This window comes from Pipistrellus hanaki (assembly GCF_964339955.1).
Source record: "Pipistrellus hanaki genome assembly, chromosome: 2".
Taxonomy (NCBI): Eukaryota; Metazoa; Chordata; class Mammalia; order Chiroptera; family Vespertilionidae; genus Pipistrellus; species Pipistrellus hanaki.
In genome coordinates, this window is record NC_140504.1 from 55,239,610 (window position 1) to 55,260,077 (window position 20,468).

General features: G+C 36.0%; 1 protein-coding gene across 8 annotated transcripts in view; it reads left to right on the forward strand.

The window, feature by feature from the left end:
• GSK3B (glycogen synthase kinase 3 beta) overlaps positions 1–20,468 on the forward strand; it is a 173,497-nt gene that overhangs the window by 11,232 nt on the left and 141,797 nt on the right. For 4 of the 8 annotated variants that reach the window (XM_084871680.1, XM_084871677.1, XM_084871682.1 and 1 more), the window contains exon 2: positions 11,670–11,720. The exons of the other annotated variants lie outside the window; for them this stretch is intronic. In XM_084871680.1, coding sequence (XP_084727806.1) covers positions 11,670–11,720 — 51 coding nt within the window. The remainder of the gene's footprint in view (positions 1–11,669; positions 11,721–20,468) is intronic. 8 annotated transcript variants of the gene reach the window in all.

Below are 20,468 nucleotides of genomic sequence, written 5' to 3' on the forward strand. Positions count from 1 at the left end.
ATTGCTTTCTCCTTTGGTTAGGATGAATAATGAACATTTGTAAACATATTTTTGTGTGGACATATTTTCAGATCTTTTGGTTATATACTTAGTAGTGAAATTGGTAGGTTGTATGGTAATTCTGTTTAATATATATTTTTAAAAATATATTTTTATTGATTTCAGAAAGGAAGGGAGAGGGAGAAGGAGAGAGAGATAGGATCATTGATCGGCTGCCTCACGCACGCCCTCTAAGTGAGGCAGCCAGTCAGTGGGATCGAGCCTGGAACCTGGGCATGTGCCCTTGACCGGAATCGAACTAGGGACCCTTCAGTCCACAGGCCAGTGCTCTATCCACTGAGCCAAACCAGCTAGGGCCTGTTCAATATTTTAAAGAACTATGAAACTTTTCAAAGTGACAATCACATTTCTTTGCTTTTATTTTTTTAAAAAATACAATATTGTTGCCATTTATATTTTCTTGCACTATTTGCAATTATCATAATCTTGATTTTCTCCCTCAAGTTTTATCAGGCATTCTATAGATTCTGCCTCACCCTCTCTAATATTCCTTTTTCCTAGAGTCCTCGTCTTGCTATTGAGATCTGGTCTGGCTGTTCTGCAGGTCTCACTCACTGTACAGCTGTCATCTTCTACCCTGTTTCCCCGAAAATAAGACAGTGTCTTATATTAATTTCTCCCAAAGTTGCGGTAGGTCTTATTTTCAGGGGATGTCTTATCTTTCCATGCGCTAGGTCTTATTTTCAGAGGATGTCTTATTTTCGGGGAAACACTGTAATTTCTCTCATTGTTCTTTAGTGCCCACTCTCCTATTTTCCTAGATCCCATGTCTTCGTATCACTAAGTAGTTCTTACCTAACATAATCTCATGATGTCAGCTACCAGTGCCCAGAGTATTAACTACTTGGTAAACGTATCTGGAAAAGTTGTTAGTTGGTTGTTTTTTCTATATTTCCTCCGAAATGCTAAGCAGCTGACAAATTTTTTGGTGGGTTTCTCACCTTTCAGTATCTAGATACTGAGGCATAGATGTTTTGAGATGTTACATTGTATCACTATGACCAAGTAATTATAGTGATATCAACATGAAGAAACAATGTGAAACAAGTAGATAAATCTGAACAATATTAATATTAAACAATTGTTTAAGCCAGAGCTATTCAATTGAAATATAATGCAAGCCTCAAATGTGAGTCACATGTAATTTTAAATAATATTTTGTTTAATTCAGTATATTTAAAATATTATTTCAACAGGTAATCAAGTTGAAATTTACTAAGATATTTTACTTTTAGTACTAAATCTTTACAAGCTATTGGATATTTTACACTTATATTTCTTCCTAATTTGGAGTAGCCACATTTTAAGTGCTCAATAGTCACATGTCACTAATGGTTATTGTATTGGACAGTGCAGGTTTAAAATATTGTCCAGGAATTATGTTATTCTGTAATATTGTTGTCTGTCTGGTCATATAGCCTGTTACAAAGTGTATGTGGTTTAAAAACACTATTAATTTGTCTCATTGCTTTGTCATGTGATTGCTATAGAAGGTAATAATTTTTCTCCCATATTTTAGCACAACTATTAAAATGTACATTGAAATTCTTATTGGTATACTTGTTAGATGTTGTCATTGTCATGAGTGTCCTGGTTCTGAAGAAATTTTATTACTCCATTCTTTGTCCCTTGTTTCAAAGACATATCCAGTTTTCACAGTCCCAACAGCAACCTCAGCCACTTAGTCTTCCATGCCTTACCCCAAGGCAATTGTATGGGACTCTTGCAGCACCCTCTATCTTCCTCTTTCTGTTCTACTGTGTATTCTAGTTAACTTGTTTTTGTCTCTCTCTAGGGCAGTGGTTCTCAACCTTTCTAATGCCGTGACCTTTTAATACAGATCCTCAAGTTATGGTGACCCCCAACCATAAAATTTTTTTTTTTTTTGCTACTTCATAACTGTAATTTTGCTACTGTTAATGAATAGCAATGTAAATATCTGTGTTTTCCGATGGTCTTAGGTGACCCTACTAGCTGGTCAACCCATATGTTGAGATCCCATGAGGAACTGTATTAAAGGGTCTCGGCATTAGAAAGGTTGAGAACCACTGCTCTAGGGGATTATAAATTTCAATATGGCAAAAAAATAATATACTCAGCTTTGTATTTTTGCAGTATGGAGCACAGTGCTTTTTGTATTGGGTCATTTAATACATATTTGAGTTAAGGGCAATTTGTTATGGTAGTTAGATAAATACTATATACTACCCTATTTCCCCGAAAATAAGATAGTGTCTTATATTAATTTTTTCTCCCAAAGTTGCACTAGATCTTATTTTCAGGGGATGTCTTATCTTTCCATGCACTAGGTCTTATTTTCGGAAAATGTCTTATTTTTGGGGAAACACGGTAGGTGTACGGGTTAATGTGGATTTTTTTTTCAGTAGATGGAATTATACTTATGTTGATATATATATGATTTGATATGTATGCCATTTTGTTATATTGACAAGCTTCAAAACTTCATATGTCAAGTTTGCTGAAGTTGTTACCTTTTTTTTTTACACTTAAAAATGTCAAATTTTGTGCCAGAAAAGCATTTGTGGGAAGTTATAATTCATTACTTTATTTAGAAGAAAAGTGCTACTGAATACTTGTGGAAGCTTATGGTGAACATGCTCCATCTCAAGATACTTGTGAATGCTGGTTTAAATGCTTTAAAAGTGTTGATTTCTATGTAAAAACAAACAAACAAACAAACAAACAAACAAAAAAAACACCCAGGTCAACTGAAAAAGTTTGAAGACCAACGATTACAAGCATTATTGGATGAAGATGTGTGTCATACTCAAAAACAACTTGCAGAAAGATTAAATGTTGCTCAGCAAACAATTTCTGATCATTTGCAAGCAATGGTAAAGATTTTAAAGGAAGGAAATGGGTGCCACATCAACTGAACAAAAGACAAATGGAAAACTGAAAATTCATCAGTACAATGTTGCTTCAATGGCATGAAAGAAAGTCTTTTTTGCATCGAATTGTGACTGGAGGTGAAAAGTGGATTTATTTTGAGAATCCCAAATGCACAAAATTATGGGTTGATCCAGGTTAACCGTCAACATTGACTACAAGGCCAAATTGCTTTGGAAAGAAGACAATGCTCTGCATTTGGTGGGATCAGGAAGGTGTGTTGTATTATGAGCTTCTAAAACCAGTTGAAACTGTTAATAGTGATTGCTACTGACAACCATTAATCAATTGGAACCACACTTTGACCATGAAAGGACCAGAATGTTCCAGAAGACACGGCAAAGTAATTTTGCTTCATGATGACACACCAATATACACTTCAAAACCAGTTAAAGACACGTTAAAAGATCTTACCTGGGAAGTATTAACCTACCCACCGAATTCACCAGACTTTGCTCCTTCAGTAAGGTGACCAGACGTCCCGCTTTTGGTGGGACAGTCCCGATTTTTAACAATTTGTCCAAAAATCGGGACTTTTTAAAAACGCCATGGGACGGGGGACAAATTGTTATAAATTGGGACTGTCCACCAAAAGTGGGACGTCTGGTCACCTTATCCTTCAGATTACCACTTGTTTGATTGATGGCATACGCACTTTCTGAGCAGCACTTCAAAACGTGCGAAGAATGGAAAATTGAGTTTCTGAATGGTGTGCCTCAAAACAAGAAAAGTTCTATTGGGAAGGTATCCAAAAATTACCTGAAAGATTGGGAAATGTGTAGCTAATGATGGACCTTACTTTGAATAAAGCACTTTTGCTGTTTCTCTTGAAAATATGGTGTTTTCTTTGGTTACAAAATTTGCATTATTAACTGGTACACCTAATACATGGTGGTTACATGGTATAGACTTGCTAGGTCATTAAGCTATCACTGATGTTTCTCAGAACATTGTAAGTTTTTTTTTTTTTTTTTTTTAATATATTTTATTGATTTTTTTTTATAGAGTGGAAGGGAGAGGGATAGAAAGCTAGAAACATCGATGAGAGAGAAACATTGACTAGCTGCCGAGGAACATGCCCTTGACCGGAATCGAACCTGGGACTCTTCAGTCCACAGGCTGACGCTCTATCCACTGAGCCAAACCTGTTTCGGCAACATTTAAGTTCTGACATAAGAAATTATAAAGTTAAACCTTGGCTTTTGTTTAAGCATGAAAGAACAATAGTAGGAAAAGGAAAGAGACACAGATATAGACACTTATACTATATCCTTAGTGCCAAGTAGTTTTGAACTCTTTGGATGTATAGCTGAATGAATGAAAGAACTTACGTGTTAGGTTGCACTAGTTAGTAAGCATAGTACCTTTGAAACCTTGAACCTGTCCAGCTATTACAATACCCCCAAGCCTTCCAGGATTTTATTTGGAGAGTATAGAAGATTTAGAAAAATGAAACCTGACAAATAAATTTCTTTATTTTTACCAAGTAGCTTATCCTGCAAGACATAACGTAAAGAGACATAATATTTAAATATGAACAGGCCCGGCTCCATCATAATGATGTACTTAGACTTATAATTGTATTGTGGGGATTTATGAAGTTTTTAATTTTTACAGGTCCTCTTTTTTTGTGCCTCTGATGTACAAGTTCATTTAAGTATATCAATTTGAGTGCTTTCCTATATATAGAGTGAGAAATATAAATAAACAATATGGATTCTTTTACTGAATACTCCAACCTCTTAAGTAGCTTTAATTTTGCTCTTTGTATTTGTGTCTGGCTTCTTTCACTTAGGATAATGTTTTCAAGGTGCATCCATGTTGTAGCATGTATCAGTATTTCATGGCTTTTATGGCTGAATAATACTCCATTGTTTGAATATACCACATTTTGTTTATCTGTTCAGTTGATGGGTTATTAGCTGTTTTGAACAGTGCTGTTTTGACTATTTATGTACAAGTTTTTGTTTGAATAATCTTTAAATTTTCTTGGATATTTACCTAGGAATGGATTTGCTGGATCATGGTAATTCTATGTTTAATTTACTGAGGAACTGAAAAACAGTTTTCCCAGTGGTTGCACCATTTTATACTTCAGTGTATAAAGGTTCCAATTTTTCCACATCCTCTCCAAAACCTGTTCTTTTCCATTTTTTTATAACAGATATCCTAATTGGTGTGAACTGATATCATGATTTTAATTTGCATTTCCATAATGACTAATGCTGTTGAGCATCTTTTCATGGGCTTGTATTCTCCTTTGGAGAAATGCCTTTTCAAGTCCTTTGGTCTTTTTTGAAGTGGGTTGTCTGTTTGTTGAGTTGTAAAGGTTCTTTATTTAGTCCGAATACTAGACCCCTATCAGATATATGATATGAAAACACATTCTCCCATGTTGTGGGTTGTCTTTTTATTCTCTTGCTAGTGTTCTTTGATGCACAGAACTTCTTTTTTCCTCCTTGTGTTTTTGGTGTCATGTCTGAAAAAGAATTCCCAAATCCAGTCATGAAGGTTTACCCATATGTTTTCTTCTAAGGATTTTATAGTCTTACTATAAAATTCATGCAAGGGGATCAGCCCTTGCAGCCGCAGCAGCTTGCCTCAGCCCTCGTAGCCCTGGCTTCGTCTGAAACGCCGTTCAACTATCTGGTCTAATTAGTACATCACACTTTAATTATTATAAATTTCTCATATTTGGTCCCTGATCCATACTACTACAAATGGTTTTTAATTTTTGTATGTGGTGTAAGGTGAGTAAGATCCAGTTGTCTTAAGTTTCATTTATGGAAGAGCCTGTTCTTTTCCTATTGAATGGTCTTGGCACCTTTGTTGATAATTAGTTGACCATAGATGCATGGGCTTATTTGTGGACACTCAATTTTATTCCATTTATCTATATTTTTGTCTTTACACCAGTAGTACACTCTCTTGATTATTGTAGCTTTCTAGTAAGTTTTGAATTGGGGAAGTTTTAAGTAGACCAACTTAGTTATTATTAATGATATATTTATTGTTGTTATTATTCAGAATCCTTTGTAATGCCACACAGATTTTAGGATCCATTTTTCATTTTTGCAAAAAAGAACTTTGGGGTTTTGACAGGGATTGTGTTGAATCTCTACACATTGTTTTGGGTAGTATTCACTTCTTAACAATATTAAGCTTTCTGATCCATGAACATGGATGTCTTTCTGTTTTTTCAAGTTTTCTTTAAGTTCTTTCAGTAATGGTTTATAGTTTTCAAGTATTATGCCGCCTTGATTAAATTTATTCTTAATTAATATTATTAAATTGAAGAATTTTAATACTACTGTAAACTGAATTGTTTTTTAATATCCTTTTCAGAATATTGGTAGTGTATAAAAATATATGGCTGATTTTTTTGATTTTATAATCTGTAACTGCTGAATTTATTGTATAAATATTTAAGTGAGAAACATCGTGAATTCACACTAGTATTTATAAATTTGATTATAAGATTAGGGGTTTAGAATATCTCTTTAATTTTTTAAGCTTTATATTTATAGCTCTTTTCTTTTATGCTGAAATCTTGAGAGTAATTAATGTCTTGGTTTGTTATTTACATATGTCCATATGTATTACTTACATATATCCATTAGTAGTATAGCTATTTTGATATTGTAGAAAATAGTTGCTGAAAACAATTTAAGAATTTTTGCAATTACTTTAAATTCTAGGAATTTATATTAAATTACTATCTTAAAATCATTTGAAATGATTTTTCTGAGGTTAAGTCCATTGATATATGGTTCATTTTGTTGTCAATTTTTGGCAGTAACCTATTTGCATTTTGATCTAATTTTGTTTTTATAATTATTTAAAATATTTACATGGTTTTAAAATAAAAATATGTATATTTATTCATATTTCTTTCTCCTTCTTAGATAAAACTTATACTTTGCTTTTCACTTTGTGTTTTTTTGCTAAACAAAAATCCTGGAAATCACAGTGTATGGAGCTCTTCCTTACTGCTTTTTATACCTGTATAGCAATGATTTTTGTATTCATGTTATACCATATTAGATGGACATTAAGATGCTATGTAGGGAAATTTTGATGGGCTCAAATGCCTGTTTCTTCTGGCATTGAAACTTTAAAGTATTTTATTTCTTATTTTTATCATAAAGATGTTATTTTACCACAGATACTCAAACAGTATAGAAGCATACACAGTAAAAAGTGTGAAGTTTTTTTGATTCCCATTAGTCCACTTTCTGCCTATGCCTATCTCCAGAAATTTATGATAAGTTAGTTCAAGACATTTCTTAGGAGTGTACAGCATTTATATATAAAACAAAAATTATTTTGAGGCTTTTTGCTTTCAATAATACTAGGTAGTGTGTGTGTGTGTGTGTGTGTAATTTCCTACATTTTCTATATCATAATTCCTGCTCTAAAATCCAGAAAGTAGTATCTTAGCTATATTCCTTTTTACTTTCCTCAGATTCAAAGTAGATTCAAAGTTATATTTGGGAAGCCATTGAGAAAAATTGTATTGTTGTAATATATTGTGGCTTAATACTAAAAGTAAATCCAAATAAAGTCAGGATACCTATTAACAGTCAGAGTTCAATGTAAACTCTAGGAAAACAGGAAAAGAAAGACCTTGCCTATCATGCTCATCACGGGGCTACTAGCACCTAGGACAGCAACTGGTTCCCTCTTCTTCCCAATTCTGTATTAAAATATTCACCATATAAATTATGACTAGATCATGCCTTCTACTTCCACACATTGATAGCCTCCCCCATTATCATCAAGATTTTAAAATGTAAATCTATAAAGACTTGTTTTTTTTTGTTTTTTGTTTTTACAATTCTTTGCTGTGTATGATTTATTTTGCAGTTTGACCCCTTATTTTAGCAGCTACTTTCCTTGACCCTGTATTTTCCATTCTCCTTTTCTGCATTTTTTAAACATTTAGCACCTTGTAATATGTAATTTACTTATTCAGTTTGTTTCTGTTCTTCCTGCCTCTCCATTTTAAGATATAAACTCCAGTGAGTGCAGAGATTTTTGTTTCCTTAGTTCATTGTGTATTACCAAAGCTCAGAACAATGCCTGGCACTTTGTGAGATTATTTGAATAATCAGTAGTGGGCACTCAGTATTTCTAGAATGATTAAATGCTTTATGGTGGAGGTGAAATTGAAGTATTTATAGAAAATTAGGGTTCCCTAGTTCTTTGTAGTATGGCTGTTAATTGTAGGTCTAGTAATATAAACTTATGGACAAGTTGGAATTTCTGAATTATTTTCTGAATAATGCCCAAACAGGGATTATTTCATTATTAATTTTATGATATTGTTTATTCACCACTAGAGGCCTGATGCACAAAATTTGTGCAAGGGGGTTGGCCCTCGCAGCCATGGTGGCTTGCCTCAGCCCTTGCAGCACCAGCTTCGTCCAGAAAGTCATCTGGAAGGACATTTGGAAGGTCATTTGGCTGTCCAGTTTAATTAGCATATTATGCTTTTATTATTATGTTTTGCTGAATGAATACCAAGAAAGACTAATAAGTACAGGAAAAACCTTTTAGCTTTCTGTGAGATTCTGGCCTTATTGACCCTTGTGAGGGAGCTAAAGTTTAAGAAATATCTTGTTCTCTGACTAACATTCATCCCAGGGACTTTTGTGTTCTTAGGTATGTGTGTTTGGAAGTAAGATATTGTGGGGAAGGGAGTTGGATGAAATTTGTTGCATGATTGCTTTGTTGAAATCAAAACTGTTCTTGAATGTTAATGATCACTGCAGCTTTGTGTGAAAGCTTTTAGATGTGAGTGATAATGGGGCTCATTAGACAGAGTGTTAGGTGTTCCAAGGTCTCCAATTTATTCATCCAACACTTAGGCCAACTATATGCTGTGCTCTCTGCTAGACTCCTGAGGATACAAAGTCAAGTAAGATAGATTCAATAATGAAGAAACAATAAAAATGTTTGTTTTACAGTGCTTCTTTTAGGCTTGGGACCTCTCAAAAGGCAGGATAATTAATTTTGGGGGGCTATTTTTGGCTTTGATTGAATTTAAATTGAAAATGAGAATGATCCATTAACTATTGAAAAGTGTATAATCACAGCATGATTTTAATATTTGCTATTGAGTTACAGTTTTTTTTTAAAGAATTCGCATTTTTATTATATTTTATATTCTGTACATGTTTTATCCTTTTAACATAGTGCTTATCATAGCCCTGAGAAATAGGAATTATTACAGTATCAGTATTTTACAAACAAGAAAGTTGAGTTTCAGAGAGGTTAAATAATTTGCTTAAGGTTCATAAACGAAGTCTATTGATGCTGAATTCCATAAACTTTTTGTGAAATTTCCCAAAGGAAGCTGATATTTATATGTTTTTAATTTGTCTCTAGAGAATGTTAATTAATAAGATGCACTGAATTTGGAAGTTATGCTGCAAAGTCCTCCCCTCTCCCCACAAGTTGAATCTTTGGCTTTTGGTATTTCAAAATAAAAATACTCTTTTTTTTCTTTTAATTAAAAATCTCAAGTGGGTTCATTATGGAAAGAAATATAAGATAAAAGAGAAAAGAAAAGAAAAGAAAAAGAGAAAAAAGGTAGCTGGGGTGAGGAGATAGTTGTATTGACTTTCTGTTAACCTTTCAGTGTATATGTGGTATTTAACAAAATACAGGTTTGAGTGTAAGACCTAGAGTCAATCTGGCCTCAATATCTAATGGTTTTTGTGAGTTGAAGTTTTCATGATTTGGGGGCAAATTACTTCTTTCAGTTTTGCAGATGAGAGAATGGAAGTTTAGAGAGAGCAGCCTATATCATAGAGTTCTGAAGGTTAAATGTGATAAGGCATATAAAATGCTTGGCATATAACTAAAATTCCTAGCACATCCTAGTTCTTTGCACATAGATGTGTTTTATTGAGAAGAATCATCAAAATTTTAACTGCCTTTTTTTAACCTAATAAAGATGTCTTTCCATATACAACATTTAAAATCATCAGATAAGCACTCCACACAATGGAATGATATAATACATTCAGCCATCTCTTTGGTAGACATTTGTTTCTAGTTTTCTGTTTTGCAATTATAGATAATGTGTCAGTGAATATTGTAGCAGACTTTTGGGTATGTTTTTATCCCTTCGGGATAAAATTGGAGATTGTGGAGTAGGTACACTTTTAAGATTTCTGCTGCATGTTTCTGTAGTGCCTTCTAGAGAGGTTGTAACTATTTATCTAACAGTAATTTATAGGGGTCCTTGTTTCCCTGCATTCTTACTGAATTTGGTACAGTTTTTAAACACCATTGCTGATTTACGTAGTCAGATTTAATTTACATTGCTTTGATTGCTAATAAGTCCGAGATTTATTTTTCTACATGTATGTTGGTTTTTGTGTTTTTCCATTAGTTTTCAAAATGTCTTCGTTCCTACTTTAGTGCTTTGTGGATGTTTGTCTTTTCCTTAGTGATACTATGAACCCATTGTTGTATGTTGTATTCCCCCCAACTTCTCAACTTTTCTTGTAATCTGCTTATGTTTATTTTTGGATATATAGAAGTTTAAAATATTTATTTCAACATATCTGTTGGTTGATCTTGCTTTGGGGTCATGCTTACAGAAGCTTACCCCTTCCTCAAACTCTATAAATTGGCGGTCCTTGAACTTTTGGTCTCAGGATCCCTTTATACTCTTAAAAAACTATTGAGGATCCTGAAGAGCCCTTTTTCATGTGGGTTACATCTGTAGACATTTGCCACATTAGAAATGAAAACTGAGAAATGTATAAATATTTATTAATTTATTAAGAAACAATAAGTCCTTTTCATGTTACCATAAGCATTTTTAATGAAAAAAATCATTTTACGGTAGTTTCCTTAATAAAAAGATTATTGAGAATTTTTACAGTTTTGCAGGTCTCTGGCTTAATAGAAGATAGCTGGATTCTCATATCTGCCTCTGCATTTAAACTCTTCCAGTATTTATCAGAGGACATGTTTAGAAAATGTCATCTTATTATTATGAAAATAATTTTGGCCTCATGGGCCCCCTAAAAGGGTCCAGAGATTCAGATAACACTTGGAAATGGTTGATACAGGTATACACTTAAATTCTCCTCTTGTATTTTAATGACAACTTAAGTCTGGAAAATGAATTTGAGATAAATTTTCATATATTCCCTGCCCCCCATTATTAGCCAACATCTTTTGTTGAAAGATACATTTTTATGTAAGTCATTGACTGGCTAAGATAACTGTACACCTATTTACAGTTACTGGGTGAGCTTAACTTAAGTTCCATTAAAGCAGTACCTCTTTTTTTGGTATTTTCTTTTAGATTCCTAATGGCTCCACCCCACTCCAGCTTCCAGTTTCACAACATATTGTTCTGAAAAACAAAAGATTTTTTATTCATGTTTACTCTAAAAATACTGTTTTGTCATTGATTATGAAAGTGATGTGTGATCATTATAGAAAATTTAAAACACACATAGAAACATAAGAAAAGAATATTTTGTCACTTAATATGCAAAGTACTGCTGATATGCTATTATTGCTGTACTATAATGGCACTTAATTATTGAAAAATGCTACACATAAATTCCTACTCTACTGTTAATAAATTGTACATCTTTCGAGGTGTTACTTAGCTTCTTGGAATCACTCATTCATCAGATTTATGTTTATTACTCTTTATGTGTTCCTAGGTGCATTGGATAAAAAGAACAAGACACGGTTTCCTGTCACTAAGTTTGCAGGTTAATGAAGAAATATACATGTTATATGATAAGTATGATAGCTGTAAGCAATTATAAATATTATGGGAAAGGCCAAACAAGCTAATGTTGAGAAATGATGAGGGAGTAAAAAGAAGGGAGGGAATTTGAAAATATTAATGTTTTACAACCTTACGTCAGTATTTGATGATGTTAGGCTGTTTGGATCAAGAAAAGGAAGGAGTCAGGCATGACTCCCAGCTACCTGTCTTGAAAGACTGGGTGGATAATGATGTTAGGATAATAAAACCATTCACCCAGGGGATAATAGGGAACATCTCCCACTGCTAACAAAATATACATGTACTCTTTCCAACGCTCTATTCTTTGGCTTTCCAAGATCAGTTCATTTGTGGCCATGTTGAGTTTGAGCAGCCTGGAGATGTGTGGGAGGCTTTGGAAAGTTGCCAGGGGAGTTCTGTGGGCAAGAGAGTTGTAGTATATAGCATGGTTGAATGGAGGTTAAGATCATCTTTTGAGGATTCTTAGCAGAAGAGAAGGCGGCCAAGGACCATCCAACATTTGAGGCACAGGCAGAGGAAAATGAGTCCAGCAAAAAGTAGTAAGGTAGAGGGGAACAGGAGAGTAGCAATGTGGAAGACAACTGACTAGAATTTAAAAGATGATGAGGGTAGGGGAAAAGGGGACCTAAAGTGTTAAAACCCCTGCTTAAAAGGTCAAATAAGACCTGAAAACTGTTTATTAGATTTAGGGATAAGGAGACGCCAATGACTTTAGCAAAAATAACTTAACTGGAAAGCTGGATATTGAAGCTATAGCAAAGAGGATAGAGGTAAGGAAGTGGAAGATAATGAGTATTGGTTACTCTTTGAGAAGCTTGAGTATTAAGTTAGGGTGTGAAAGTTAGAAAACAGGGATTTGAGAATGTTTATCTTGTAAGGAAGAAGAGAGAATAAGAGATTGAACTGAGAGATGGGGAAATACTATCATCCTGAGGTTTCTAGAAAAATGATTTCAAACTTTTGTAGGAATTGTTCTAAAATCTGTATTTTAGATATTGCTGAATATGATTTTTGATACCATTTTATGATACAGTGAGTTCTCAAAGTTGATAGATTCTATAATTTTAAGCAAAATTCTGTGTAAGAAAAGCAGTTTTGCCATAGGACAATTGATATAAACAGTAGTTAAGTTCCTATAACATCTCATTAATGTTATAATGAAATGATGATATTATTGGAGGAACTGCTGTACTTCAGTTGTCATGAATATCAGGTACTTTACTGTTCTGAAAGATAGAAACAGCCAAGTTCTAAAATATAACAGCTTAAGACTATTTAATATGATAATGTAGTACCTTTTTAATAATAAATGTCATCTTTCCTTGTGTGTGCATGTATCTCCCCTCCAATCTTCCCACCTCAATGTGGTTTGGTTCTAGTTGTAAATGCCACCTGCTCTTACAAATGTGCTGCATCTGCCCCGATCATTGTGGCTCAGTGGTTGAGTATTGACCCATGAACCAGGAGGTCATGGTTCAATTACTGTTGAGGGCACATGCCCTGGTTGCAGGCTTGATCCCCAGTAGAGAGCATGCAGGAGGCAACCGATAAGTGATTCTCTCTCATCACTGATATTTCTATCTCTTTCTCTCTGAAAACAAAACAAAACAAAACAAAAAACCCAAACATATTAAAAAAAAACAAAACTGTCAGATGTGTTGCACCTTAGTAACTGTGAACAGGGAAATCTATATCACCAAATTGTTAGACTTATGCTCTGAATGGGATTACTAATATTAATCAGCACTGTAGATTGTACGGAAGATCTGGGGGGTTGATTCTTTAAAGCTTGGTCTGTAATACATATGGTTCTGATTGCTTTTTCACATAAAGAATGCAGAGCTCTTATAGTTAGATTGCTTTAGAATCCTAATTTCAATAATTAGTAACCCTGAACCTGAATAAATGACTTACTTTCAGAACTTGACTTTCTTCTAATGATAATAGTACTTACTTTACAGGGTCATTAATGAAGTAATGCATGAAAAACGCAGTGTGGCACAGAGTCAGGGGTCCTCAAACTTTTTAAAGTGGGGGCCAGATCACGGTCCCTCAGAGAGCTGGAGGGCCGGACTATATGAACTACTAATTCCTACGGTAACACCTCGGCTGCGCTCACTGCCCAAAAAACCTGGCGGGCTGGATCAGACTCCTCTGCGGGCCACATGTGGCCCGCGGGCCGTAGTTTGAAGACCCCTGGAGTAGATAGAGTCAATACATATTAGCTGTTAATAATTATTTTCTGTCTGTCTCCAGGGTTTTGATTTTCTAAGCTTGATGTTTTTAGAAGTCTTCCTGATTAGAGGAGTGTTACTGCTTTTGAAAAGGAAATAGATTAAAATAGTCATTCTGTAGATTTCATGTGTCTGGGAGGACAGTGAGAATTTGCACTATTGCACCTGGGAAAAAAGTAGATTTACAGATGTGGTCCCGTCTCACCCAGTCCTGATCGCCCAGATCCCAGCAGCAAGCTAACCTACCGGTCAAAGTGTCTGCCCCCTGGTGGTCTGCCAACCACTCAGATACTTAGCATAGTAGGCTTTTATATATATAGATTGTATTATTTTCCATACAAACAACTCTAAGCCTACCTTAGTCCCACCCTGTATAAACAAGGAGATTTATTTCCTGAGGTAGATTAGTTGGTTGTTGTAGCTGTTTAGGAAAGGTTTTTCTTAGAGGTTTTAGAAAACACTGTATTTCTTGAGGTGGTTCTGTAATTCCTTTATATTTGGATTGAATGCTAAAACATACTTAAAAAGAAGAGAGGGATAAAAGCTGAACTAGAAGGGTAGGAGGGTACCCTACCCTAAAGGAGGGTAGGAGTTGTAGACTAGTTATTTTTGGGCAGGAAGTTAATGTAACATGGTGAGGTTCATGAATATTGTAGGCTTAGTATCAAAACAAGTGGGTAACCTGTAATTTAACCGAGGGCAGTACTTGGAGGGCAAGAAGTTAGGTTTTGTGCCATGGTCTGAGAAAGCCTATATTCACCTTTTTATATATGAGACTAATGTTCTTAAAAGAGAGATAGAATGCAATTTTGTAGAATTTTTGTTAGCCATAAATTTAATCATTCTTTACTTCTTTCTATCAAATAAATTATGCTATTCTTTGAAATGTTTTAGAGTTTTATTGAGAATCTGTACCTTTTTGATATAGTAAAATGTTAATTGTGGGGACCTGAAGCTGCAGGGATCTCCCTTTTCCATGTCCCGCATGGAAAGAGGGATGAATGAACCGGTTCTAAGTGGAGTGCAACTGACATGACTCTGCCAATATCCCGATCTATAGAATGTCCAGATGTCTTCCCATTTGGTCCTCTACAGTTAATGGATGGAAAATCCTTTTTTGGTAGCTTTTATGACTGTACCGGTACATTTGTAAGATAGTCCTGGACATTGAACTTCTCTAAAACCCACAGACCTCATTTATAAAGGAGAAGAGCATTTAATTTTTGAAGTAATGCTTGATTGCTTTATATTAAACAGTTGCTCTTATGGTCAAGTGCATCTGAAAATTAAGTCTCCATAGTAACACCTGGAACATTTAGAAGTCCCTGGAGAACTTACCTAAAAGGAAAAAAACCTAATAACTCCAATTTTAGTTGTCATAAAAATACTTCCCCTCTATGTACAGTCAGTTGCTGTCATGTGATAGTTGTTTTCCAAAGGCATGTTATAAAAAATTGCATTTAAAAAATGGTTTTAAGTACTTTTAGTAAAAAGGGTGGTGGTGGCTTACCAATTACAAAGTAATGTAATAGTTAGGTTTTCTTTTTCTCTTTAGTTATGGTGTGTATCTATAAAACCTAAACCACATTGAACAAATTAGTATTTAATGAGTAGTTTTCATGCCAGATTAATGGCCCTTTTCTGTATCACTACTTATCATTAGTATATGTTGGCTGTTGATATATAGGTATAACAAACCACTCCAAACCTCATTTGTTTGCTGCTGCTCTTGAGTCTTTAGATCAGCCAGGTACTAGCCATCTGGGCCAGGCTTAAGTGATTGATTATGGGCTTGCTTATATATTTCCCATGGCTTAGTAGATAGTCTAAGACTAGCTTATCTAGGGTGGTCTTACTCTCATGTCTGGTGGTTGGCTGGGTGTCAGCCAGATAACAGGGAGACTGGGCCACGTGCCTCTAGATATACAAGCTGGTTTGAGATTGTTTCACAGAGGCAGAGCATATTTCCAAGAGAGAGGTATGGGAGCATGCGGAAGTTCTTGAGGCCTAGGCTCAAAACCGGCAAACTGGCATTTTCAGTGCTTTCTGTTGGCCAAAGCATGTTATCAGTCCAGTTCAGATTCAAGAGGTGGGCAACGACTACAAAGTAACATTATGAGGCTATAAAACATATGAGACCAGGAAAATTGAGGGAACTTGTGCTGTTTTCCACTTTTAACATTGTGCTTTTTTACATTACTTTTTCTCTTTCCATTTATATGCTTTAAAAGACACAACCTTTATTAGTGATAAAATACATCCAATCCACTGAGTACCTGTGCTTATACCTGCACCAGCTTTTATATTTCCTTCACAGTTACACCTTCCCCACGTGAGGCAAATTGGGTTCCCTAATTAATCAGTTAAGTAATGTCCGATTTAATTAAGAAACCTGGAAGAGATGTCTAAAAATATCCTCTGTTATCTATTTGAATCTGATTAAATTTTTCTGCCCTTTTGGAAGTTTTAATAATCTGGTTTCTTATAGTCTATTCTGGTTTATTTCCCAGTGTTCTCTTCTCTGGCTTGCCCCCTGATTTTCTTCCTATCAGTTTTTTTAAAAATTAAGATGAAATTGCGGTAACAAATTTAAACTGTACAATCCAGTGGCATATTTATATTCACAATATGCAGCCACCACCTTTATAAAGTTCCAAAACCTTTTCATCATCTCAGAAGAAAAACTCTGCACATCAACTGTTACTCCCCATTCCCTCTTCCCACAAGTCCCTGGCAACTACCCATCCACTTGGGCTGTATGTGTTTGTAACCACAGTACTTCTGTTTATGTTCTTTATGCCTAGAGTATCCTTAACCCTATTAGAACTTTTCAGTGTTTGGCCCACTAATTTCTTCCTCCTCCCAAAAATTGTATCCTACAGTTTAATTTAGCTACAGTTAACCCTTAGCACTGCACTCCACTGAAACTGCTCTTCCCGCTCTCAGATTATTTCCTCTCATTCTTTCCTGCAGGATGTTTCTTGCAAGGAGGGGTGTGTGGTGGGGTGATGGGCTCTTGATCACTATGCTGGACTTTTTCTTGGATCATGGAATTGTTTGAGTTCACAGTTCTTGCATTCTTCTCTAAAACAGAAACTTTGGGGATTTGGTTCAGTGGGAAAAGGAAGTTCTAAATACAGGGTTTTTTTTGTTTTTTTTTTTAAACAAGTTTTATTGATTTTAGAGAGAGGGAGAGAAAGATATAGAAATATCAATGAGAGAGAAAGGGAAAAACATCAGTCAGCTGCCTCCTACACACCCCCTACGGGAATTGAGCCCTAAATCCTCCCATGTGCTTTTCCTGGGATTCAAATTGGTGACCTCTTGGTGTATGGAACGATTCTTAAGCAACCGAGCCATACCTGCTGGGCTATTGGATATTTTTAAAAAGACATAGGTATTCCTTGTTATATTTATTATGCATGATTAGTTATGCAACTTCTTTTTAGAATCGTTCTGTTTTTATCTTTTATTGACAGTAGAGGCTAATAGTTCGTTTTTCTTTCACTCTAAATTGTATGTATACCATAGGTGCTTATTAAATAACTGGCTTTAAGAGAAGAACTGTAGGGTAATAGAATTTGATGTATTACAATTGTGAAGTTAAGTATCCTATATAATAAAAGGCTAATATGCAAATTGTCCCCTCAACCGGGAGTTTGACTGGGGGGCGGGGCCGGCTGGCCAACTGCCTGTGGCCCCTCCCCTCGGCCGGCTCGGCCCCCAATTGGTCAGTTGGGGGTGAAGCAGGCCCACCAACTGCCCACGACTCTATCACTGGCTGGCCTTGCACCTGATCGCCCCCCACCCCTATTGGGGGCGGGGCCAGCCTGCCAACCTCCTGCATCCCCACCTCCCAGCTGGCCTGGCCCAATTGGCCCCGATGAGGCCAGACTGGCTAGACCCCACCAATGCACGAATTCATGCATCGGGCCTCTAATATATAATGAAACAAAAATCATGTATTTAGTTCTAGAAGGTCTCTCTCTCTCTCTCTCTCTCTCTCTCTCTCTCTATATATATATATATATATATATACACCTTGATTTCATAGAGGAAGGGAGAAGGCAAGAGACAGAAACATCAGTGATGAGAGAGAATCATTGATCAGCTGTCTTCTGCACACCCCACATTGGGGATCAAGCCTGCAACTAGGCATGTGCCCTGACCAGGAATTGAACCTTGGCCTCCTGTTTCATAGGTTGGCGCTCAACCACTAAGCACAGGCAGTGGGGGCGGGAGTCTTTTATTTTTTTAAATTTTGTCAATTACTGTACTTTCAATATTATTTTGCATTGGTTTCAGTACAGCATAGTGGCTAAATAATTATATACTTTACAAAGTGTTTGCCCTGATGTTTCCAGTACCCACCTGCCTTCATTCATAGTTACCAAAGTATTATTGACTATTAGAGGTCCGATGCATGGAATTCATGCAAGAGTAGGCCTTCATTCCCCCGTCTGCTGGCATTGCTTCTCTCTGGCACCTGGGACCTGGGTTTCCCTCACAGCCCTGGTTTCATCCGGAAGGTTGTCTGGAAGGATGTCCACTATAATTAGCATATTACACTTTTATTATTATAGATATGTGTACTCTACATCCCCATGACTGTTTTGTAACTGCCACTTTGTAGCTCTTAATCTCTTCACCAGTCCCCCAAGCCCTCTCCCCTTTGGTAACCACCAGTCTACTCTATGAGTCTATTTCAGCTTTATCTGTTCATTTATTTTGTTCTTTATATTCTAAGTGAAATCATATTGTATTTGTCTTTCTCTGACTGACATAATACTCTATAGGTTCTTTCATGATATTGTAAAAGGTAAGATTTCTTTATGGGTATTATTCTATCATATATACTATAGGCCTGGTGCATGAAAATTCCTGCACTGGAGTTGGGGGGGGGGGGGCGTGCCTCAGCTTAGCCTGCCCCTCTCACAGTCTGGGTGCCCTCAGGGGCGGGAGGTGACCCAGCAATCAGGGGAAGGCAACACCCCATCACACCCCTGCTGCTGCCACTGCCAGCAGTGTAAGCCTCAGCCGTCCCTGGTTACCTGGGCAGCCCTGGGCAGCTGAGCATCCATCATCCAAGGCTTGCCCTGGGCGGTTGGGGGGCTGAGGGGACTGGGGGACTCAAAAGGCAGGTGTGTGGAATGGCCGGACCTTCCAGGGGAAGGGCCCAGCCGTGCAGCTCACCTGCTGCCCCAGTGGGGCTGAGGGGACTGGACGTGCCATCTTGTATCTGTGGGCGCTGCCATCTTTGAGGGTATGACAGTCAATTATCATATTCCCTCCTTATTGGCCGTGAGTACTGCCATCTTTGTGAGGGTGTGATGGTCAATTACCATATTCCCTCTTTATTAGATAGGATGTACCAGAGCTTTTTTACCCACTTGTTTATTGATAGACTATTGGGTTGCTTCCATAGATACGCTACTGTATATAAAATGCTGCAGTGAACATTCAGGTGCAGGGGTCAGTCTTTTAGCCAACGTAAACACTTAGAATTAGTATAACTTATATACAGCAGATTGCATAAAGCCTAAATCTAAAACTCAGTGAACACACACTACTGCTCAGATCAAGCTAAGAATAGAACATTTTTATCATAATTTCAGAAGGCTCTCTTGTGGCTCCTCCCACTCAATAAATAACCCTACTGCTCAACTTGCTTTAATTTTTAAAATTGCATTTATTACTATGTGGCATATATTAGTTTGTCTTCCCTACTAGAATGTAAACTTCATGAGAACAGCGACTTGGTTTTGCTCACTATTCTGTTACATTATTCAGCATACTACGTGACATACAGTAAATGCTCAACAACTATTTGAAACTATAAATTGAAAAACACTTGATTGTCTATTACACACAATGTTATATGGTACAGAGGTGCTCTTTTATGTGCTAAATGCTGAGGGTAGGTGATAATTTTTAGTTTTTTTAGAATGAGACTTTTGACATTCAGCATGATATTTAAATCAATATTAATATGTGGAAATTGAATCCTGTTGGCATTGGAGTTAGTATGTGCCTGTCTTTGCTCACGTGAATGTTAGGAAATATGGGAAATTTGCTACCAGTAAGAGATAATGGCATCCTATCTATTGGATTGCCTTCTTGAGTGTATCTGATTTCTTACAGTTATCTCAGATTCTTAACTTACACTCTTGCTGATCTTTTTAAATACCTCAAACAGCTGCAAAAGACTAAATGCTCTTGTTCTTGTGGGGATAGAAAAAGCATTTATTCTATCAGGTAGGACAGTTTAGCTGTCGTTTGTATCACCTTAGTTAAAACAATGGAAGTTCTGTTTCTATTTTGATTAGGTTTAAGATAAGTAAAGGAGTTTGTGCTTTAGAAATTATTTTAGTTCAAACTTATATTCCTATAGTTGAGAAAGAAATTTTGAGTTGAAAGTGACCTTAGTATTTGGTTCATGCTCTTATCTGTCAAGTTGGCAAGTTTAACCATCT